At 49.0% G+C, this 20910-nt stretch overlaps 1 protein-coding gene across 34 annotated transcripts in view; it reads right to left on the bottom strand.

Moving 5' to 3' along the window:
- Cit (citron) overlaps window positions 1-20910 on the bottom strand; it is a 163730-nt gene that overhangs the window by 27686 nt on the left and 115134 nt on the right. For 21 of the 34 annotated variants that reach the window (XM_006530131.2, XM_030254099.1, XM_006530146.3 and 18 more), the window contains 7 exons: window positions 20071-20124; window positions 13183-13380; window positions 12111-12331; window positions 9890-10025; window positions 7436-7540; window positions 1773-1913; window positions 1399-1506 (listed from right to left, as the gene is read on the bottom strand). In XM_006530131.2, the coding sequence (XP_006530194.1) occupies window positions 1399-1506; window positions 1773-1913; window positions 7436-7540; window positions 9890-10025; window positions 12111-12331; window positions 13183-13380; window positions 20071-20124 (963 nt within the window). The remainder of the gene's footprint in view (window positions 1-1398; window positions 1507-1772; window positions 1914-7435; window positions 7541-9889; window positions 10026-12110; window positions 12332-13182; window positions 13381-20070; window positions 20125-20910) is intronic. The other 13 variants (XM_006530135.4, XM_030254098.1, XM_006530140.4 and 10 more) reach the window with 1 other exon arrangement.

Below are 20910 nucleotides of genomic sequence, written 5' to 3'. Positions count from 1 at the left end.
CGTCTTGCCTTTGAACTTGTCTCATGGTGCTTAGTGACAAGACACGGGGAGGGGGAGGGTTATGGGTTGGTTTTTTTTTTTTTTAAAGAAAGCAAAAATTGAAAAACAAATGCTAAGATGATATCAAAACAAAGGGCTCACTAAAAAAAAATACCAACAGAAAGTTACTGTACACAGAAGAGAAAAAAATGGAATCACGTGTCTGACAAAAGAAAAAAAAAGAATTAACAGGAAAACGAACGCAAAACATCCTAACATTAACAACACAACCAGACAATAGTCCGCTGCCAGAATAAAAAAAAAAAAAAGATTAAATATCGTGAGCTTTAGCAAGAATATATGATAACATGGCATATGAAAAGACCCTCCCGTGGCCAGCACAGCGAGACACAGCCTTGGAGGACTGTGTGCGGCAGACAGGAACCGGGTAACGAAGAGGCCAACCGAGGGTGTTGGTCCATTGGTCCCTTCCTCTGACCTCCTTTAACACTGCTGCCATGATTGTTACAGTGTGCTAAGACCCTTGGGAGGAAATGCCAAGCCCTTTGAAACCTTCCTGGCGCTCAGTTGGAGCTGGCCAACAACTTAGGGCGAGAGCTGCAGCTGGTGGGGAGCCTGCGGACTGGGCAGTCTCCTCACAGGAACCCTCATATGACCTGGGCCACAGCTAATCTCTCCCCACCACCCCTCATATGACTGAGCCTAGGGCCTCATATGTCACAGCTGGCTTTTCATCCTGGTTTTCACCAGTTGTTATGGTTTAAAGCAGAGTATGGCGCTGGGGAAGAGAGCTGTCTAGTCAAGTTTTAAAGCAGGCCATTTTAACTTCCTGTGTCCGTGAGCCATTTAACTGCACGGGATGATGGGAGGGCGCGCCTGCAATCCCAGTGCTCCAAAGGCAACATCATGAGTTTTAAGTCCAGCGTGAGCTACGCTGCAAAACTGTGTCTCAAAAGGGACCCAAGCAGGAAGCTAAATAAAAAGCAATGGACTAGATCAATCCTGAGTGCTTCCTGGAGACCCACGTAGGTGACACATGCCCTAGAGTCCCAGGAAGTGGGACCTGCTAAACTCTCAGACACACGTGACCTTCAGACCTAATATTCAACCTGTGCAGAAGCCCGTTCCCTCGGCAGATGACCCCCTGCTCCAGCCCAGCTTTCTCTGCAGGAGCAGAACACAAGACTCCCTTACAGAGCGGTTATCTGCTGGTCTTGATCAATGGTCACCCGTGATAAAGGCCACTCTGGTTAGACTTAGACGGGGTTCTCAACCCAGAACAAACAAAAATGTACATTTTTTTTTCATTTGTGAGGTTACTAGTCACAGTGGTAGCTACTGAGTCACGGGAGGCAGAGCGAGATCGCCTGCCCCCGGCTGTTGGGCATCACAACTCACCTTTTTCTTTTTAGCAGGCTGGTCCATTTTGGCTTGCAGGAAATCAATGAGTTTGGTTTGCTGAGAGATTGTGCCTTCCATTTTCACTTTCTCGTGAGAGTAGAGAACCTAAAATCCGCGGGAACAAGGACGGCCTCAGAGGCGGGCGGAAGCGTTACGTTTGGATTTGGTGCTTTAAGAACATGAGTGGTCAAGTAGGGAAAGCAAGGTGGCTCCGTGGGTCATGGTACCTGCCCTGACTGAATGTCGGAGTGCCAAACAACCAAAGGACAGTAACAAAGAAGTACTGGGGGTGGCTGAGGAGAAGGGAAGAGACAGGGAGGAGGGGCAGGAACAGGCAGCAGGTGTCCGCAGCGCCCCCTGCTGGCCCTCACCTGAATGTTTTCCAGCTGGTACTCCAGGTCGCTCCTTTCTGTCTTCAGCAGATCCGCCCGGTCCAGCGCCTCCTGCAGCCCTTGCGTCAGTCTGAAGATGTGGTTCTTCTGCAGGTCCATCTGCTGCTGCAATTTGGCTTGCTGGCGAGACGGAGGGGATGGCAAAAGGCTTGACATCGCACACGGTGCTGCTCTGTTTCCACCCCGGATCCCGTTCCCCAACTGACTTCCCGAGTGATGCAGGAAGTTCCCTTGTGAGAGCAACTCCTCCCAGAATTGCTGGTTGGTCTCTATTCCAAGACAGGAGGACACAGCTGAAAAAGAGGGTCCTAGGACTCCCCTGAAGGCCACATGCCTGTAATTTCATACTGCAAGGCAGCTGATGTCCTGGCCCACGCTCATTCTGTGTTACAAAGGCAGCCATTTTGGCACCTCAGAGCACAGCCCAGAGCTGGTAGCGAAGCAGTGAGAATCAGCTCCATTTGTTCCACTTGGGAGTGTCCTAGACCTCAGTGGGTGATCAGAAAAGCCACTGTACAGGCTGTGTGTGGTGGTGTGCACACCAAGTCACATCAGCCCTAACTTGAAGGTTGGCCCTGCGTATATAAATAGCCACAATTAGAGGATGTATTTCTACAGTGTGGGGACAAAGGAAGAAGGACCTAGCTATTCAACAGGAGCTGGTCAAACCCAAGGAAAAAAATTTGGTTTCACTGGAGAGAGTTTGTGTTGAAAAAAAAAAAAGAAAATCTAATTAAAACGTAAGTCAAGCAGCTCCTGTCTAAATGTGTGCCGTCCAGGGAGACCCTGTTTGATTTCATGTACCCCAGGTGATCGTGTCACCACAGCTACTGCAGTCTTTCCTGGTGGGCTAGACTCTGCAGACTAAGGGAAAGCAAGTTAAGAAAGCAAAATACACATCATCGTGGGTGCTTTCAAACAGTCCAAGGCTGACACCCCAAGTCCCCAACCCCCACAGAGTGAGAGGCACAGTGGCCTCAGAGCTGGCTGGCCCTGGCCCTCTTCATTCCCTGCTTCCTGCCTGTGCCTTGCTCCCCATCTCTATGGTAACGACTGCCAGAGGCATGGAGCTGTGTTAAGTAGAATCTGGACCCTGCTTAGATCCTGACTCTGTCACACGAAAGCTGCAGTGCCCAGGCTTCCTTCTTCCCGAGTGGATGGTGTACCCTGCCTCCCCAGGTGACAGTGTCTGTCACGCACAGTAGGTGCTCATGTAGATGTTGGCAGTCTGTGTCTGTCCTTCTTCCTTCTCTTCTTCCCCATCTGCCTTTCTTGCCAGCCCAGCCCAGCTGCACTTAGCACCCGAGATGGCTCAACTTAATTAATGCTCGGCTTTGAGGGAAGGGGGTTAGTGGTGCGTATCTGGGAGTCTTGGAGCTGAGTTCCCAGGAAGTTAGATCTTAGGCACTCTGGCCTGGTGGACCTTTGATGGAGTCCCAGTATGACACTGGTAGCCTGAGGAGGGGCTAAGTGACAGGAGGCATGGCCTGCGTGGAAGCCAGACATCCTTGGGGACTGTGTCTTGCCATGAACCCTCCGTCTCCTGCTCGCCACTTCCTGGCTGCCGTGGTGTCCACCCCTCTAAAGCCCTCCCCGCAAAGATGGACAGTTCCTCTGAAGCTCTGAGCGGAAATAAACACTTCCTCCTGCAGGCTGGCTCAATCATGTATCTGACCCAACACAGAGCGAAGTCACTCCTGAGGCGCATAGCTTAGCATTCTAAAATAAAGCAAAGTCCTATTTAAAAAAGAAAGAAACCAGTTAAGAAGGACGCTGCCTTGAAGGGAAGTTTTGGTCCCGTGAAGTTCAAGTGATTTCCTCCCTTCCTTTCCTCCACTGTTTTAGGAGGACATTAATTAGCAAGCAGGAACCAAGAGAAACATGTCACAGGCACAAATGATCCACCTGGTGACAGCTGGGCCAAAAATATTTCTTTACACTAAACACATCCATGCTCCACTGGCTCGCCGGGAAACAGGCTGTTTATTTACTATAATCAAAGCCAGAGGAAAGGGATCTTTGTTCTCCGTGGACTATTGCGCAAAGCCATCTATCTATCTGCTGCCCGGAGAGAGACTAAGCGGGGTGTGCTTGCGGGCCAGGGCTCCCTGGGGACGTGGACCTTGGTGATGTGCTTAGACCTGTCCCGAGCACTTTATGAGAGCGACAGGAAACTGAGAGGTGGCTGGTGACAGAACTGGAGCATGAACAACTGGAGGGAGCAGGAAGGATGGGTTGGAGCGAAGGAGAAACGGTTTGGTAGGACGGCATTTTCACAACATCAGCTGAGTAAGTATGGGGTGGGAAGACGCTCGAGGACAAACTTTGTGGACCAACAGGCATGATTTCGTAGGTTAAGGGCCTCAATGGCACAGTAACTCAAAGAGCCAAGTGACTGTCAGGATTTGTTGAGCTGGAGTGAGAGATGGAAATCCTTCACTACATAAGGAGCACACACAGACCATGCTAGTGCCACGCAGGGGACAAGAAAGAACACAGGTCTCCCATGGGGTTCCTGCAAGAACAATACAAACAAATTCATGCATGGTACTAAGACACCTGGTAACTGTGTTAGTGACAGACATTTGTTGTTCATGAGTGTGTGTGTGTGTGTGTGTGTGTGTGTGTGTGTGTGTGTGTGTGTGTTGGTTTTTGACTTCTTTGTTTTTGTTTTGTGTATGTTGGACTTTTATCTTTTGTTCTGTTGGGGGTTGGACCCCAGCCCTTTAGACATTGGGCAATTAACAACTCAGCCAGAAAAGCCACATTCCCATGCATAGCGTGGGGCTGGAAAGACAGCTCAGTGGTAAGAGCTCTTGATGCTCTTCTACAGGACTTGAGCTCTGTTCCCAGCATCCACGTCAGGCAGCTCACCACTGCTTATCACTCCAGGTCCAGGGGAATTCAATGTCCTCTCTGGCTCCCATAGGCACCCACACACATACGGACAGGCACATACGCGTCAATAAGAATAAAAGCAAATTTGACTATTAATATTGATTCCTGATACTATACTAGCTTCAAAGTACTTGGCAGCCGTATGCTTTTCAAAATAAGAAAAGGATTTTCTAGGAATTAAGGGTTGCTGGAAACAAGGAAGTGATGTCCATGTTCCCTGTGTGACGAGCTGGGGCGGGGACCTTCCTCCCTGTGTCGGAAACAAACCAATGGGTGAATGAACCCTCATCTCCAGCAGGACTTCTAAAGGGCTGAGGTGGGAGAAAGAACCACTGTAAAACCTGCCAGGGAGAGTCGGTCATGAGAGGGATTTGAGCTGGGCAACATTAAAAGTTCCAAAGTCTGTCTCTTTTCAAAGTCTCTGTCCCTTGAAGACAGCCCTTTGGGTGTGGCCAAACTTATGAAGCACACACCATAACCCAGCATCCCAACATGTTCTGACTGGTAAGAGTTACTTTTTTTTTTTTTTTTTTTTGCCTTGTAATGGTTTTTGATGATGTGTGAGAGTTCCAGTTCAGATCGATATTGGCCAGATGTCTATTCAAATATCTATCCGGAGTGTTCTCAGCCCGAGTGAGAAGGTGGGGCTGAGTCAGGCTTCAGCATGCTATTCCTGGCTTTGCCACTGAGTCACCGTGTAACCTTGGACTAAGCGTGGAGCTGTCCGGGCCAGCCTGCCCTCTGCAGATGGGAAGTGGGACACTCGGGAGCCTTGATTATGTCTATCCTGCTTCTGTTTCCCCACATGCGGGAACAGAATGGGGGAACATTGCCTATTCATCCCAGAGAAAGGACCACCTGGCAGATTGACGGGTCCTATTGCAGGTCAAGCACTCGCAATAACAAACCCCCAAATTTAGAAATGCTCCCAATCCCAAAATTTCTTGAGTAGAAAAATGCCACAACTGATCTCATGTGATAGGCACAGTCAAAACGTGGGCCGTTAAAACCACCAGGCAAAGACTTGGGGTACAGCCTGGGATAGAGTGCTTACCCAGTCCCGGGTTCAAGCCCCAGAACCGCATGCAGTAACGGTCTAACATCACTCCTGCTCTATGTATGTGCGGCGCATATGATGTAAGGGGGAATTTCATGTTTATACTTGGGTCCCATCTCCAAGAGATCTTTGAAATGCCTCTGCCGTGCCTCCGCAGCACTGGAGTCTGAGACAAGCCACTGCACCACAGTGGATCCCAACCCAGGTAGACCCCATGTTGTATGGCAAGCAGGTCACCAGCTGTGCCATCGCCCCACCCCCCATTATAGTGTGCTTGGTGGCATTAAGGACGGTCACACGAACACACTGCTGCACACCTGACACTACCACCTGTCTCCAGAACTTCCCCAAGCGCCCAGCTATGGCTTTTAAGGTGTGATTTTATAAGACACCGTGTGTAAGCAGACTGAGATCCGCAATCTTTTCCCTACTTCCCTCAGACAGAACAGTATGGCCCAGTTACAGCCACCAGCAGGGCACCCGGAGAGCTCTGTCCATGTTGATTATCCTGGGATTCTGGCTAACTGAACTATGAGGCTCACTGGGGTCTGGACAGAGCCTTCTCGAGCCCATCTTTTCACTGGGTATCAACAGGAAGGACATTTGCCCTTGGAGGTCAGGCTAAGTGAGAAGGCAGAATCTGCGACTCTGGGCGGGAGACTCTGGATGGGGAAAGGAGGTCCTCACCAATGGACACAGCAATGCTCAGTTCTGAGGAGAAAAGCCAGGGAACGGAAGGAGGGGTGCGCTGGGAGAGCAGCTTCAGCTTGGCACCCCGAGTCTCAAGATCCAGAGAACTCTTTTTCAACTGAATTAAGTCCAGGTTCAAAAGCCATTCGTGACATTTGGTACTTAAAATCTGGCCACGCTTTTGCCCTGTGTAGGGAGCTAATCGGCATGGACCTTCCACCAACTCCGAACTTAACTGTCAACTCTACAGACAATCCAACTCAATACTCACTCAGCCATTGCTCAATGAACCTCTCTGTTGGGCGTATACTTACTGTGATGAAGTGTCACATCGGAAGACACAAGCACCAGAGATGCTCTGGCCTCTGAGAGACACTCTTACTGTGTCAAGCTTTAGAAAGTGTTCTACACTCCCCTTACTCTACCTCAAAAATTGTAGTTCTAAAATGTCTAATTTGGCTCCAATCACCTGAATATAACATAACAGATTTCCTCTTTCAAAACCTTATGAGGAGCGGGGGTGGGGGGGTGGGGGGGTGGTGGTGGTGGTGGTGGTGTGTGGGGGGACGGGACGGGACGGGACGGACACTCAGTGGGTAAAAAAATTCTTCCTATGCAAGAAGGAGCACCTGAGCTGGAACCTCTGCCATTCGCCCAAACACTGGGTGTAGCTGTGGATGTCTGGAACCCCAGGGTGGGGGCCTGGAACCTCAGGGTGGAGGCAGAGGCACCCAGATTTCTTGAGCTTGCTAGTCTAGCCAAAATGCCGAGCTTCCATTTCAATGAGAGGCTGCATCTCATGGTAATAAAGTGGACAGCAACAGACAAGTCACCAACATGCTTCCTCTGTCCTCTGCATGTGTAAGCACGTGGGCACATAACACCCCCACACGTATGTAAGACACATGTATGTGACACGTGCACACATACACATGTATGTCACACACATGTATGTAACTCACGCACAGGTGTCACCACCTAGGTGGCTCACACTCACCTCCTCCAGAAGCCTCTGTTTGAGCTCCCGCTCTGTCTCTAGTTTCTGCTGTAAGCTCCGGGCGTTCATCTCCAGCATGGCGTGCTTCTTCTCCAGGTCGTTGAGCTGTGTGTTTGGAAAAATTGGTCATGATGGTACATTTGGGTATGTTAAGAGACTGCAGACTTTTTTGAGATGTCCCTAAACCTTCACACATAAAGATATCCAAGGTATAAAAGTCACAAGTTTTCATTTGGGGAGAGAACAAATAGTCCACGTGACAGATATCCAAGGTATAAAAGTCACAAGTTTTCATTTGGGGAGAGAACAAATAGTCCACGTGACAGACGTGAGCACGGGAAACCCTGTGTCACCAGAACAAGCTTTTTTTTTTCTTTTGGTTTTTCGAAGACAGGATTTCTCTGTATAGCCCTGGCTGTCCTGGAACTCACTCTGTAGACCAGGCTGACCTCGAACTTAGAAATCTACCTGCCTCTGACTCTCAAGTGCGAGGATCAAAGGGCGTGCGCCACCACTGCCCGACCAGAACAAGCTTTAAGAATGTGGCTGCTCAATTTGCCTGCCACACTTTGTCTGAATTTAATTAAATAAACATATTCTTGGGGCTTATTACATGTTGATGGGGAGATGGTCAACTCCTCCCAAGGATCTTATATCTGGGCCAGAAAGGCAGAGAGGGTGGCTACCACAAGGCATAGCCACGAAGGACGACAGCCTGCTGCGTCAGAAGAAAGGTTGACTGATGTAAGAGAAAATGGTGTCAGAAACGGGTAAGATAAAATGGACCTGGACTATCTGGACAGACAGGAGTCGGCTAATACATACTAATATCCAACTAGAAAAGCAGCATTGAACCCAGAAAGGTTCATTTGTCTCCAGACAATAAATGTACTTTCCTCAGGTTATTAAAAAATTATTAAAGTTATTAAAAACCCTAGCCAGCTAGACTCTGAGTCAGAACTATCCTTGAGCGGCAAGCTACAGCCTTGAGTCCAGTGGTTCTGTTTCTGTGAACTTCCGGGAAGAAAATAATCACAGATGTCCATAAAGATTTATGTTCATTGAGTGCTATTCATATGTGAAAAAAGATTGGAGGAAGCCCAAATTTCCTGTACAAAGGCAATGCTTAAATTAGGTGCCTGACTTCAATTTTGTTTTTTTTCAAAACTATATGTTTAAAAAAAATTTAATAAGTCGGGAAAAGCTTCCAGTTACATGATTTTTTTAAAAAACAAAAAGATGGAACAGCCTATAAATAGTAAAAGCCTAAATTTATTTTGAAAAGTGTGTGCACGTGCGTGTGCACCTGCATGTGTGCGAGCATGTGCGTGTGTACACCAGAATGAGCAAACAGAGGCTGCAAACAAGACCACCACCACTCAAGGTCATGGTTACCGGCTGGTTCTTCTTTCAAGTTTCTTGTGCTTTTGTTATTTTCCTGACAGCCCTCAGTAACAAACATAAGCCTTTCATAAACATGACGTCAGTGTTCTTTATAAGTGCAGCCTTCAGATCGCCTGTTTCTGTGTACACGTACAAGAAGGGATATGTGCGAGTAACGTGCCTCTGACATTGGTTGCTATCTGTCACCCTCAAGCACTTGTTCTACATCTTCCCAGTTTACTATTAGACAAAACCACCCAACAGTGATGCATCCGTGCAGATGGATCACAGGGCACAGGGGCACAGACAGAACACAAGTATTCCTAACGCAAGATGCTGAGGAGAGGTGTGCTTAATTAGACTCCCCCTACTGTGGTCTGAATGCTGCCCCCATTCTAATTCCTGTATTAGACATTTAATCTAACTCACATGTAAGTGACATTTGAAAGTGGGGCCTCTGGGCGACATTAGCATTCCATGAGGCTGTAAGGGTGAGGCTCCCCCATACAGGCATTAGTGACTTCTTAAACTCAGTATCAGCCACCGTTCTGACACGTAAGAGGGCTCTCAACAGATGCTAGTACCGTGACCTGGGCCTTTTCCAGCCTCTAGAGCTATTAGCCAAATAATCTCCTTTATAAATTACCTTGTCTCAAGTATTTGGTTCTAGGGGCAGGAAATGGACTACACAAGACTCACTGTGAACGTGGCTGCCTACAGTCACCCTGAAAGAGACAGTCACTGTCACCATGTTTTCTGAAAACCTGAGGCTTATAAAGCCTTCTAGGAATAAAACAGTGTTGTGTACCCAGTGTTGGACCTTTGGGGCCCAGGGCGGTAGATGTTAAGAACTCACCATCCAACCAGGATAACCCCAACACCCAGCTCACCCAGCTATGCCACTGCCAACCAACAATGCCCACGGTGAGTCATATCTGTCATCTCTAGAGTAAGCAACGGGATGCTTTTGAAATATGTTTACCGTGGGCTGTGTCTGAATTCGTGTGAACCTTGCCTTTAAAGGAGGAAATGAAGCTGTTTCCCTACAGAGCCAAAGGGGCGTGTGCTGACCTTGTCCGACAGGCTCTCGGCTTTGAGCTTCTGCTCCTTGAGAGCCTGCTGCAGAGCAAGAATCTCGGCCTTGTGTTCCTTCACCGCCAACTCCACCACCTGGCGCGACTCGGTGATCCGCTGATCGGCCCTAGCCCTGCCAGAGAAGCACAGGCCTGCTGTCAGAAGCCCCAGGCCCCAGACCCAGAGGGAGAAGGTTGGCCCATTTCTAAACAGGCTGCAGGTTGTTGGATGGAATCCCAACCGTGGATTCTACCTTTAAACGCTGTCTTCCTTCCTGACAGCTTACAGAGCAAAAATCTGACCCACTTCAGACTTGGGTTAAAATTGCCCTGCGGCGGTAAAGTTCCTGTGGGGACCGACTGGAAAGGCTGAAGAGGAAAAAGCCATTCTCAAATGAACCGGACTGAATGGGGATGGGTCTAGAGCGTCCCAGATTCCCTGTGGGGCAGAGATCAGGGAGTGCCCCTCTACCACACCGCCACCAAGGAACCAGGGCGTGAAGTGGACCATGGGAGATCACTTGAGTTCTAGTGAACGTCTTCTCCCCAGTGAGCACAAGAAAGGCCTAAGGGTTCTAAGTTCTCTTAAAAGGCTGAACCTGACAAATGTATCCACTAAAGAACACAGAAATTCAAATGTAAAAGGTGGGAAAATCACTTCTCATCCCGCATCTGAGTCCTGCGCACTCTTGCCTCTGCACTCTGGCTCCTGGGCGATGATGGTCTACTTCACAAACTCTTGGCCTTCCAGGATGTACGCACTGGCTGGCTCCTAAACTTGCCCCAGCTCCACCTCCCAGGGGCCACACCTCCCTGTTCTCCACCAGAAGCACAAATCTACTTCTCACTAAAAATACGGGAAGACAAGGGAAGGTGGGTGTCGGCTTCTTGAGGGTGAGGACAATGATTTTAAAAGTATATTTTGCCCAGCTACATAATATCAAACAAGAACCCGGTGAGGGTGGGGGTGGTGGAGGTGGGTGGAAGGGGTCTGTGGAGGAAGTGGCTAGCACTTCCTGGGAGCCTAGAAAGCCTAGACAGGCTTTTAAAATGGCAGTCCTTCCCACCACACACCCTAATACCCCACAAAGCAATTGTTGCTCCCTGGTTCTCTTGCAATCTGAGAGTTCACATCGTTCACTTCCTATCTTTTCTCTTTTAACTCCGCTAGTAATCAGACTGTTCAGACAGCCTATTTTATTGCACATCCTACAGCCACTGAGTGTCATCATGGGGATAAAATGACCCTAACACGGTCTGATGAGGGTACCCAGATGACAGGAGACCCATGGGGCTTGGGGGGAGGGGTCTGGTATCAGCAGAGATGAAGGATAAACAAAACACATGAAGCCACGGGCTAGTGCTCGCCCACGTGAGAAAGTGAGACAGGACCCTCGGGGTTCACAATAAGTTCTTATCATTTTTACATAACATGGTTAGAATAAAGCTGTGTCCTGTCATGGGCTACAAACAGGACGTTAAAGCCTCTTCAGTTAGGTGGCATGTTTGACAGAAGCAGAGCTCCCTGAGCTGAGATGGGCCCAGCAGGGAGGAACTGAACACTGGGCAGGCAGGAGTATACATAAAACTACTATTTAAAAGAGAAAAGACAGGGATGGGACAGGAGAGAGGAGAGAGGAGTGGGTGCCAGCCCAGGCTCACCCCAGGGGACGCTGGGTGACTTCTGGGGGTTGTTTTTTGGATGTTGCAGCTTGAGAAATAAGTTGCTACTGGCATCCAGTGAGAAGAAACCAGGCAAGATGTGCCCTCGTGCTACAAAACAGAGCATCCTCCTATGTACAGATCACAAGGGATCCCCAGGTAACTCGAGGCACCAGGTCGGGAACAGAAGGAAGAGGGGAGGGTCCTCGGGAGCAAGATTCAAAGCGTGGGGAATACGTGGTGACATGGCTGGGCTAGGAATCTTGGTAAGGCCATTGCTACACGAAAGCACTGTGTCTGTATTTGCCTTGACTTCTGGAGACTCTGCACAGAATAAAAGGACGCCAACCGCCACCACAGGTGACACTTGTCAGATCTACAGCCAGGAGGTCCTCTCCTGGTTGTCACCCTGAAAGTCCTACATCCCAGAAGATAGCTCAGTCTCAGGAAACCCAGGACAGAGGCCTGCCCTGTTCGAGGCTCTGGGGGGTGGAGGGGACGGGGACTCAGGGGTGGTCACCTGGTACTGGTCTTCTACAAAGGGTTGAGGTTCCCACCTGCTCTGCTTCTCGGTGTCCAGCATCCTCTGTAGCTCTCGAACTCGACACTCGAACTGGGACTTCTCGTCGCCGAGGACGCTCCGCCAGGCCTCCCACTGGCGCTCCTTCTCCAGCAGCTCGTCGTTCAGGGCCTCCAGGTCCAGGACCTGCTCCTCCAGCATGGTGCATGTCGTCTTCAGAGCCTCCATCGTCTGCAAATCAGGAGCACTGAGTTGTGCCTTGTAGCAAACGGGGATTCCTGGAGGTTACTTTGGTCAGACAAGCTTCAGAGAAGCCTAAGTTCCTAACCTAACCCAGAGACGGTTGGTTTTCCTCTCCCACATCCCAAGGGGACCAGATGGGGACAATGGACCGATGGTCACCTGGTTCTACCATCTATCTGAGGGGTACAACCCAAAGCCAGTCGCAGGGGAGGGAGACGTCCAAACTCCCAGCACCGAGGAGAAGGCCAAGAGCTCATTGGAAGTTCCAGCTAGGTAGGGCCACAGAGTGGGACCGTCTTTAAAATCCAATTGTATCTGCTTTAAAGAGTTCTTCTTATTTATGTGTCTGTGGAGGCCAGTAGATACTGTTGAATCCCTTGGAACTGGAGGTCACAGACTGTGGTGAGCTACCCAATGAGGGTGGCCGGGAACTGAACTCACACCCTCTGGAAAAGCAGTAAGAGCTCTTTAACTTCTCAATCATCTCTAGTCCCAGTGCCCACTCTTTTTTTGTTTGTTTTTTTTTTTTGTCTGCTTGTTTTTCGAGACAGGGTTTCTCTGTATAGCCCTGGCTGTCCTGGAACTCACTTTGTAGACCAGGCTGGCCTTGAACTCAGAAATCCACCTGCCTCTGCCTCCTGAGTGCTGGGATTAAAGGTGTGCACCACCACACCCGCCCCAGTGCCCACTTTTATAAGCCGTTTTTAAAAATTGAACCCTTGGCTATGAACTGGAACTGACCAGGAGCCCCTTTGTAGGAGCCAGCCCGGTCCTGGAACTCCCCCCAGACAGAACCCCCTCCCTCCGAGACCCTTCTAAATCCTAAGGGTCCTCCAGGAACCCCAGGGCCCGGCCTGCCCTCTTACTTGCTTCTGGCTGGTGAGCTGCATCTCCCGCTCCGTGATCTCACGGCGGAGATGGTCCACCTCACTCCGCAGCTGCACAATCTCGTCATTGGCCCCGGAAGCCTCATCGAGTTGTTTGGACAGGTAGAAGTTTTGGTTGTTGAGCTCGGCGTTGTCCTCGGTGAGCTGGTTCAGCTGCTCCTCCAGGTCGGTGATGACCTGTGGGGTGGGGGCGTAATGGGGGTGGGGGGGGAACGCATCAGAAAAGCTCACTGTCGGCAAGGACATGTGTCTTGAACTGGTGGTTTGGAAGGCTGTAGTGTGACGGGTCACATTTCATGATAACGGGAACCAACGCGCAGCTATCTGACCTGATGCCAAACCCAGGCTCCCTTGCCAACTCATTAGTTAAAGCCCACACAGGGGCAGGGAGATGTCTCCTTTCTCTCTACCTTGAGGTCTATCTAGAAAATATGGCAAGAGCCAGTCAACCAAGAACTAAATGGATAGGCCAAGCTCAAGTGAGATCCAGTTAATAGCAGGAAGAATTAGGCATGGAGGAGAACGCAGGTCAAGGAGAGGGGACCGACTGGTATCGACATCTACTTAAACTGAGACAGACCTTGACACAGCCCATAGGACACCACCACTGCCACGGCCACAGCCTTGGGAATCGAAATAAAGTTTTGTCAGGGAAGAATCACAATGAAAGATAACTAAGGGCTATTTGAATAAAATCCCAGGCAGTGAATTTAATTCTGTGTAACAAAGAGGGGGAAGAACTCTTAAGGGGAGCCTGGGTAATTCGGAGGATACAATACCACATCGCGATGCGGCTTTAATGGATTCTTCTATGCAGTGAGTTCTCCAAGTATATGAAATTGTCATTTTATTGAGAGATTTAATCTGGTTTTACTAAATTATTTCCCTGTTCAATGGCAGAATGACTTCAATTGCAGTGCGTTTGGCTGGTCTATTCTCTTTGCTGAAGCTTAAGGATCAGTGCTCGCAGAGAACATTTATATAAAATACTTTAGAAGTTTAAGGGTAATTTTCTCGTAATAGTTAAAATAAGGCACGTGGGCCATAAATTAAATTTTACACTCACACACACAAAAAAGAAGTAAATGAAAAGGAAACATCTTTAAGCCTACAATTATTAACTGTTTCCACACCTACAACGGACATAGCTCATGATCTGTCAGCATTGCTTTTGTGCCTAGTTCTTTATTTCAACCCTACTGATCAATTTAACACACACACACACACACACACACACACACACACACACACGTCTTCCTGGGTGGGTACACAGAATTAAAGAGCATAAATTAAAGATATTCTTTTGACAAACCCCAGAAAGCCCTTTTGCCCCCCAAGCTGCTAGCCTCTCAGGGAGGGAACTGGCCTAGTAGCTTGTTTGGAACATGGACACCCATGTTGGGTCCTATGTGCTCTTAGAGAAACATTATGAGCTATGAATGGGCAATGGACCCTCTCTCTGGTCAGGATCTTGGATGAAAAGCTTCCTCAGAAACCTGGAACAAGAATCATGTGCTGTGCTAGACACACACACACACACACACACACACACACACACACACACACACCGATAGTTTGCCTCAAATAGTTCCTGCATCTGTCACCTTCCAGTGCCACAGCCAAGTCAAGATAGACAGTGGCAGGCACCCAGCCCATCTTCACCCTACACACACAACCCTGCCACTCAGTCCGTGGCCTATGCTGTAAACGTCTCACCTAACCATCTGCCCCTTCCCTGAGGAGAATGAGCAGAATGGGGCAAACGATCAGGCCTGCTGGACTCTGGAACTCCAGGTGAGTTTGAACTCAGGTAGGTTTCTCTGCCTATGACATATAGAATAATACTGTAATAATACATATAGAAGAATACTATATTCTTCATCTTTTACTTTTCACTACCTTGTATCTGTTCGAGTCCTGTGGCATGAGAGATACAGGGATATAAACTAATGACCAAAATGCTGCTCCATTCTGAAAGTCTCCTGAGGAACAGATTAGCTGCAGAAACTCTAGTCACAGAGAATGGATAATTTCCTTGCCATTCAAGGTTATATTTAAGCTTTTGGGTACCAACTTCCTTTCTTTGATTCACAGGAGAAAAAAAGTTTATTATGAGCCCATTTCTGTCATCTCTTCTCTTCTGCCCAAAATAAGATTATAAAGAGCTGAAGAAGAAACCCGAGAAAAACTAATGAGGTGACAAGGTCCGGGTTTTCCATCATCGAGGCAGTTCTGCTGGAGAAGGAAGAGTCCCTCTGTTCCCTGTGTCATAGGGTCTTTGAGGGAGCTGTCTCTTGGCGTTATGCCAGCATCTGATCTCTACTTCTGTACTTGTCACTGCCTCATTTTCCTCATTTGACTAGATGAGGGCAAAGTATGTGAGAGCATGTGTGCTGCATGTGTTCATGTGTGTGAGAGCATGTGTGCTATGTGTGTTCATGTGTGTGAGAGCAAGTGTACAGTGTGCATACATGTGTGTGAGGGCATGTATGCTGCATGTGTTCATGTGTGTGAGAGCATGTGTCCTGCATGTAAGAGCATACATATGTGCTGAATGTAAATGTATTCATATGTATAAAAGGATGTGTGCCGCATGCAAGCATGTGAGCATGTGTGCTGCATGTGCTCATGGGTATGAGAACATGTGTGCATGCATGTGAGAGCATGTGTCCTGCATGTAAAAGCATGTATGCTGTATGTATGCATGTATGAGAGCATACGTGCTGTGTGTGGGAGAGGGGGGGGAGAGAGAGAGAGGGAGAGAAAGAGAGGGGGGAGAGAGAGAGAGAGGGAGAGAGAGGAGTATGTGTTGTGTTTCATGCCTGTTGTCATGGAGGACTTTAAAGGCTGCAGTAACCTGACAAAACCTGAGCCCAGCCCTGAGACTCGAGACTCCGTTGTCTTATGTCTACAGGATGCTGCCCTCTGGAACAGAGAAGACAGGGATATTCCAACTACTCAAACCCCCTCCTGTTTCTGTTTCTCTGAGACATATATAGCAGACCGGCCTCAAACCCAACATCTTCCTGCTTCAGCCTCCTTGGGGCTGCGACTGCTGGCGTGTGCCAATGTGTCTGGTGGCCTTCTTGCTTTTGGACCAGGTAACTTGCAAGAATCCTTAGGTTATCTTTGTGACCATGAGTCAGTTCTTTCCACGCCGAGGGCAGATGGCCTGTTTACTGACACAGTTTATGAGTTCATTAACAGTTTAGGCCCCAAGAACAGAGGCTTAAAGAAAAGATAAATGGAAAGCCTAGTTCTACTTTCACAGTCAAAAAAAATAAATAAATAAAAATAAAAGACAGGGCTGGGGCGGCCTCCTCACACAGGGGGCCAGCCAGGTTTTCTTGTAGGCTGTTTTGTAGACAAGAGAGCTTGGTGCAGATCTAAGAAAGAAAGAGAATATAAAACTACCTACTCTGCATCAAAAGCAAAACAAAAAAGCTAAACCTTGTGAGCCTCACCATCACAGATGCGCACGCTGACCCCTTACACCCAACCAGGAGACAGAGAGCAAGAGCCTGCGGAGGAAGAGGAGCAATGGCGTGGAAGGGTGAGGAGCCAAACAACAGGCATCAGCAGGAAAGGCTCGGGACTGACAGCCTATTTTAATGCCTGCTTTCTCCAAGGCAGCTATTTGCATATTATTTATTTTTAATCTTATAGCTGACAGATTGATTCATAATTAAAGCTGTGTCATATGCTTGCCCACCAACTCCCCTCTAAAACAGACTTAGGGAGGGGTTTAGGTGCCAGATTGAAATCGAATCCTTTTTTTAAAGATCCTTTCAAAACACAGAAATGGTCTGAGCCTGGAAGTCTCCTGCCCCCAGTGTTCTGCAATCTAACTGGGCGCTCCTCAAGGCTGAGTTATTCTGGGGTTCTTACCAGTAACGGGGCAGTCGTGGACAGCCCCCAAAGAGGGTGAGACACCCGGGACAAGTTCCCAGGGCATCCTGAAAGCCACACTGAACTTGACTGTGTCACTGAGGCCCATGATTATGGCTAAACACTTTGAAGCAGTAGTTTCTGGGCTTTTTAAAGTAGAAAGGCCATTTCTCTAAACCAAAGCTCACGCCAGGAGCTTAAGGCAACAGGAGAAACCAGGAAACCTAGTCCTCCCAGGGACAAGCCCAGAATGCACTGCACTACGACAGCAGGGCGGGAGCCTTGGAGGAGTGGCCTCCAATGCCCAGGGGTCCCCTGTGCTGATGTCCTGCGGCTTCTGGAAGTCAAGTCCTTGTCAAAACCAGGCAGCTCCCCATCGTCCCTCACCCAGCTCCCAAACCACAGACACTAGCCATGAGCTGGGATCAATGTCATGTTGGAAACAAGGACGCGTAGGTTAGCCCCACTTTACAGCAAGGAAATGGGAGCCTGGTAGAGGCCACTTTAAAGGACATGGCTCGGACCACTGTGGCTTCCAGCCGTTCCGACTGACGTGTGGAGTGACTTTGTTAGGTCAGTGCCCCACCACAGCCGCCACCTTTGGAAAGGGGTCCCAGAAGCCTGACCACCAAATGCCATCGGTAAAGGAAACAAACACTGGGGATCACTGTCTCGCAGAAATCAAATTTAGAAAGTATAGCCATTTATGTAAGTTAAGCCGGAAATCACATTCATCCCACATACCCGCAGGTTCCCTTATGGCCAAGCTTCCAATTGTATAAATGGCGACCAGGCTCCCCGGGGTAGCGGGCAAATTTGAAGGGTGCTGGCTGTGTTTCTTATTCGCACCCTGTTGTTTGGTTTCCTGTGTGTATACACACTTTGAAACCCCACCCCCACCTCCCGAGTCTATTCCTTACCTGGTCCACAGCAACCATACACAAAAATGGCTTAAGTTCTTACGCTAGGAAACTAAAGGAAGTGAAACAGGGTCTTTAGGCAAAAGGGACAAATCAGACTAACTGACTGATACATGTTAAAACCATCCAAGGTTAAGGAAGGATTAGTCATCTAAAGGAGCCACAGTTAAGGTTCTCTATGAATTAGATAATTGATCGCTATCAGTCTATACGAGCTTACAATCCCTCTAGAGAGTTCTGTTGAGGGTCTCACATTGGTTAACTTCTCATTGAACATTGTTGACATATCCCGAATAAAAAAAAGAGAGTTATATTTTTATGGACTGAATCTATTGATCTTTCTCTTTGTAGGCCCTTTGTTCTAAAAGATATTTAAGTATATTGCAAAGAGTTCCAGGGACAGAAAGAATGGTGGCCTCTGCCTGAAACTGCAGAACTTGGGGGGCTGGGGCAGCAGAGAGCAAGTTGGAGGTCAGCCTGGGCTACATGGATCTGTGTTACTTTATGTTCACTCATAAGCTCTGTGTGTGTGTGTGTGTGTGTGTGTGTGTGTGTGTGTGTGTGAGAGAGAGAGAGAGAGAGAGAGAGAGAGAGAGAGAGAGAGAGATAAGAAAACCACTGGTGCAAAAATAAGAAAGCAAAAGTACTAGACAGCCAAGAATGGGATCAGATTCCAGCAATTCCTCAAGGAAGGGGGAGCAGGAAGCTGACAGGTGTCTGGAGGCAGGCCCATCCCCCACCACATCCACACACAGACCAAACCACCTAACAAACGCAAGCAAGTCTCATGACCAAGCAGTTCCACCCCTGATCACCAGAGATCAGTGCCTACATCCACCAAAGGACCCGCATGGGGACCCTCCCTGATGGCTTAATTCCTCCTGGAAAGATCCACACGCCCTTCAGGGGAGAACGAGCCAAGACGCGGTCCTCATCACACATTGAAAACACCAAGGAAACAGAAAGGGAGCAGACCGTTGCCAGGCCCATGGGAGAGACCCCACGGGTGAGCCGTGGGAGCCGCCTGTGGGCTGAGACATCCTGTAGCTGCATGGATGCTGTGGCTATACTGTGGGTAGCTAAGATGCAAACTTTGACGGAGTGTACCCAAGACCGAATGCCCCAGTTAGTCGGGAAGGGGTCCTTTCGAAGTCTGACAGATAGATGCACACATGCGTGGGAGGGGATGTTTCTGGAAATTCACAGACGTAAATAGTACAAGCAGGGACAGGACCACTGAGGAGTGAGAGAGCCACAAAAAGACCAAAGGCACAGAAGCACAAATAAGGAGAGCATCCCTGTCTCCTCAAAGGGGCCTATTTCTGTCCTTCATTTTCATCAAAAATAGAGCCTGCTTTTCCACCGACTTGACGAGATTATGTAACTGGTGACTGGGGCTTGTCTGCTGATGGAACTCTCTGCAGAAGCCATGTCACCAACGAGGGTCCGAGGTTGTGAATTTACATATTTAAAAAAAGCAGATTTTTCTCTGCTAGGAAGATATATTTTCTTGTTCCACAGGAGAACTAATTGGCCCTCCCTCCTGGCAGAGGCCACGTACAGGCTGGAGAAGCTGCATAGAAAGCCGGCCCCTGGCATTTGGACAGTGCCTTGCCTGGATGGGCCCTGGGCCCTCCTGCAATGGGAGGGGAGGAGATGAGCTTCCCTCCAGAGCTTGGTTGAAGCTGCCGGGTCTATTCACTGGGTATGAGTGAGGGTGAAAAATAAACGGTTTGGGCTTTCTATTATGAGTTAAGTTCCCAGTCATGCCTCGATCTCTCCACTCTCCTGCCTCAGCTACCTCTACAGGTGCGTGCCCCCACACCCAGGAACATCTGACTCTTAACCATTCCGGCCCCTCCCAAACCTAAATGGCTTTAGCATCCTTGAAACAGGTAAGCCCTCCCCCCCAACCCCCACCCCCGAAAAACTAAAACAGAACCAAGCATTATGGTCTTCAAGGCAAAAGAGCTCGGAAGATCAGTCACTGTCGTAGGAAGCCTGAGATTCCCTCTGCCCTCTGCCTTACTCTGCTCATCTTCCGAATCTTTATACTCACCGTGCAGCTGTTGCGAAGGGCATCGAATTTGCGCTGGATCTCATCTCGATGTGCCTGAAAGGCAAGAGGTGCGGCATAAATGTTTCGTAGGGAAGAACGCAGTTTCACACGCTATGCACCAAACCCAGAGAGCGGCAGTTTGCTTGGAAAGCCAGGTACGCTGCCACAGCAGAGAACCGATAAATCAGCTCATCCCAGCCTCAACAACAGGTAGCCGGCCGCAGGGAGCTGCTTGAAGTGAGTATGGCTTCTCGGACCACATCGTGAGCAGCAAGAGGATCATTTCCTGTTGACATTAGCCCCAGGGGCAGCAGTGTTCTCACTCCTCTTCACTGCCCCAAAACAGGACCCCAGGTCTGAAAATACGAGTAGCCTGGCCTCCAACTGACCCCTTCCCAGCTCAGTAGACAGACAGACAGACAGACAGACAGACAGACACACACACACACACACACGACAACGTCAGGAAAAAAGCAGAGGCTTTTTGAGAATTAAAGCTGATTCATAAAACGACACTGACCTGGAAGTGAATGCCAGACTTTCCTGAGGCAACGCTACCCTAAGACAGATCCAGTATTGCTTTGGATCTTAAATGTCCTCCAGAGGCTCTTGGGTGCAAGGCTTGCTTGTCAGCCTGTGGCACTAACAGGAGGTGGCAAAGCCTTAAGCCATGGGATGTGCTTGAAGAAGACACTGGAACCCTGAACTTCATCAACCCCCTCCCCCAACCTTTGCCAGAAATAAGCAGCCCCTCTACCATGTGCCCCCTGCTAATGTTAAGCCATGTCACAGCTGAGGTGGGGATGGGGGTGGGGTGCGGCAGGGTGTGCATCGGTACTG

Source organism: Mus musculus, chromosome 5 (genome assembly GCF_000001635.26).
Source record: "Mus musculus strain C57BL/6J chromosome 5, GRCm38.p6 C57BL/6J".
NCBI classification, from domain to species: domain Eukaryota; kingdom Metazoa; phylum Chordata; class Mammalia; order Rodentia; family Muridae; genus Mus; species Mus musculus.
This window is presented reverse-complemented; position numbering and strand designations above follow the sequence as displayed.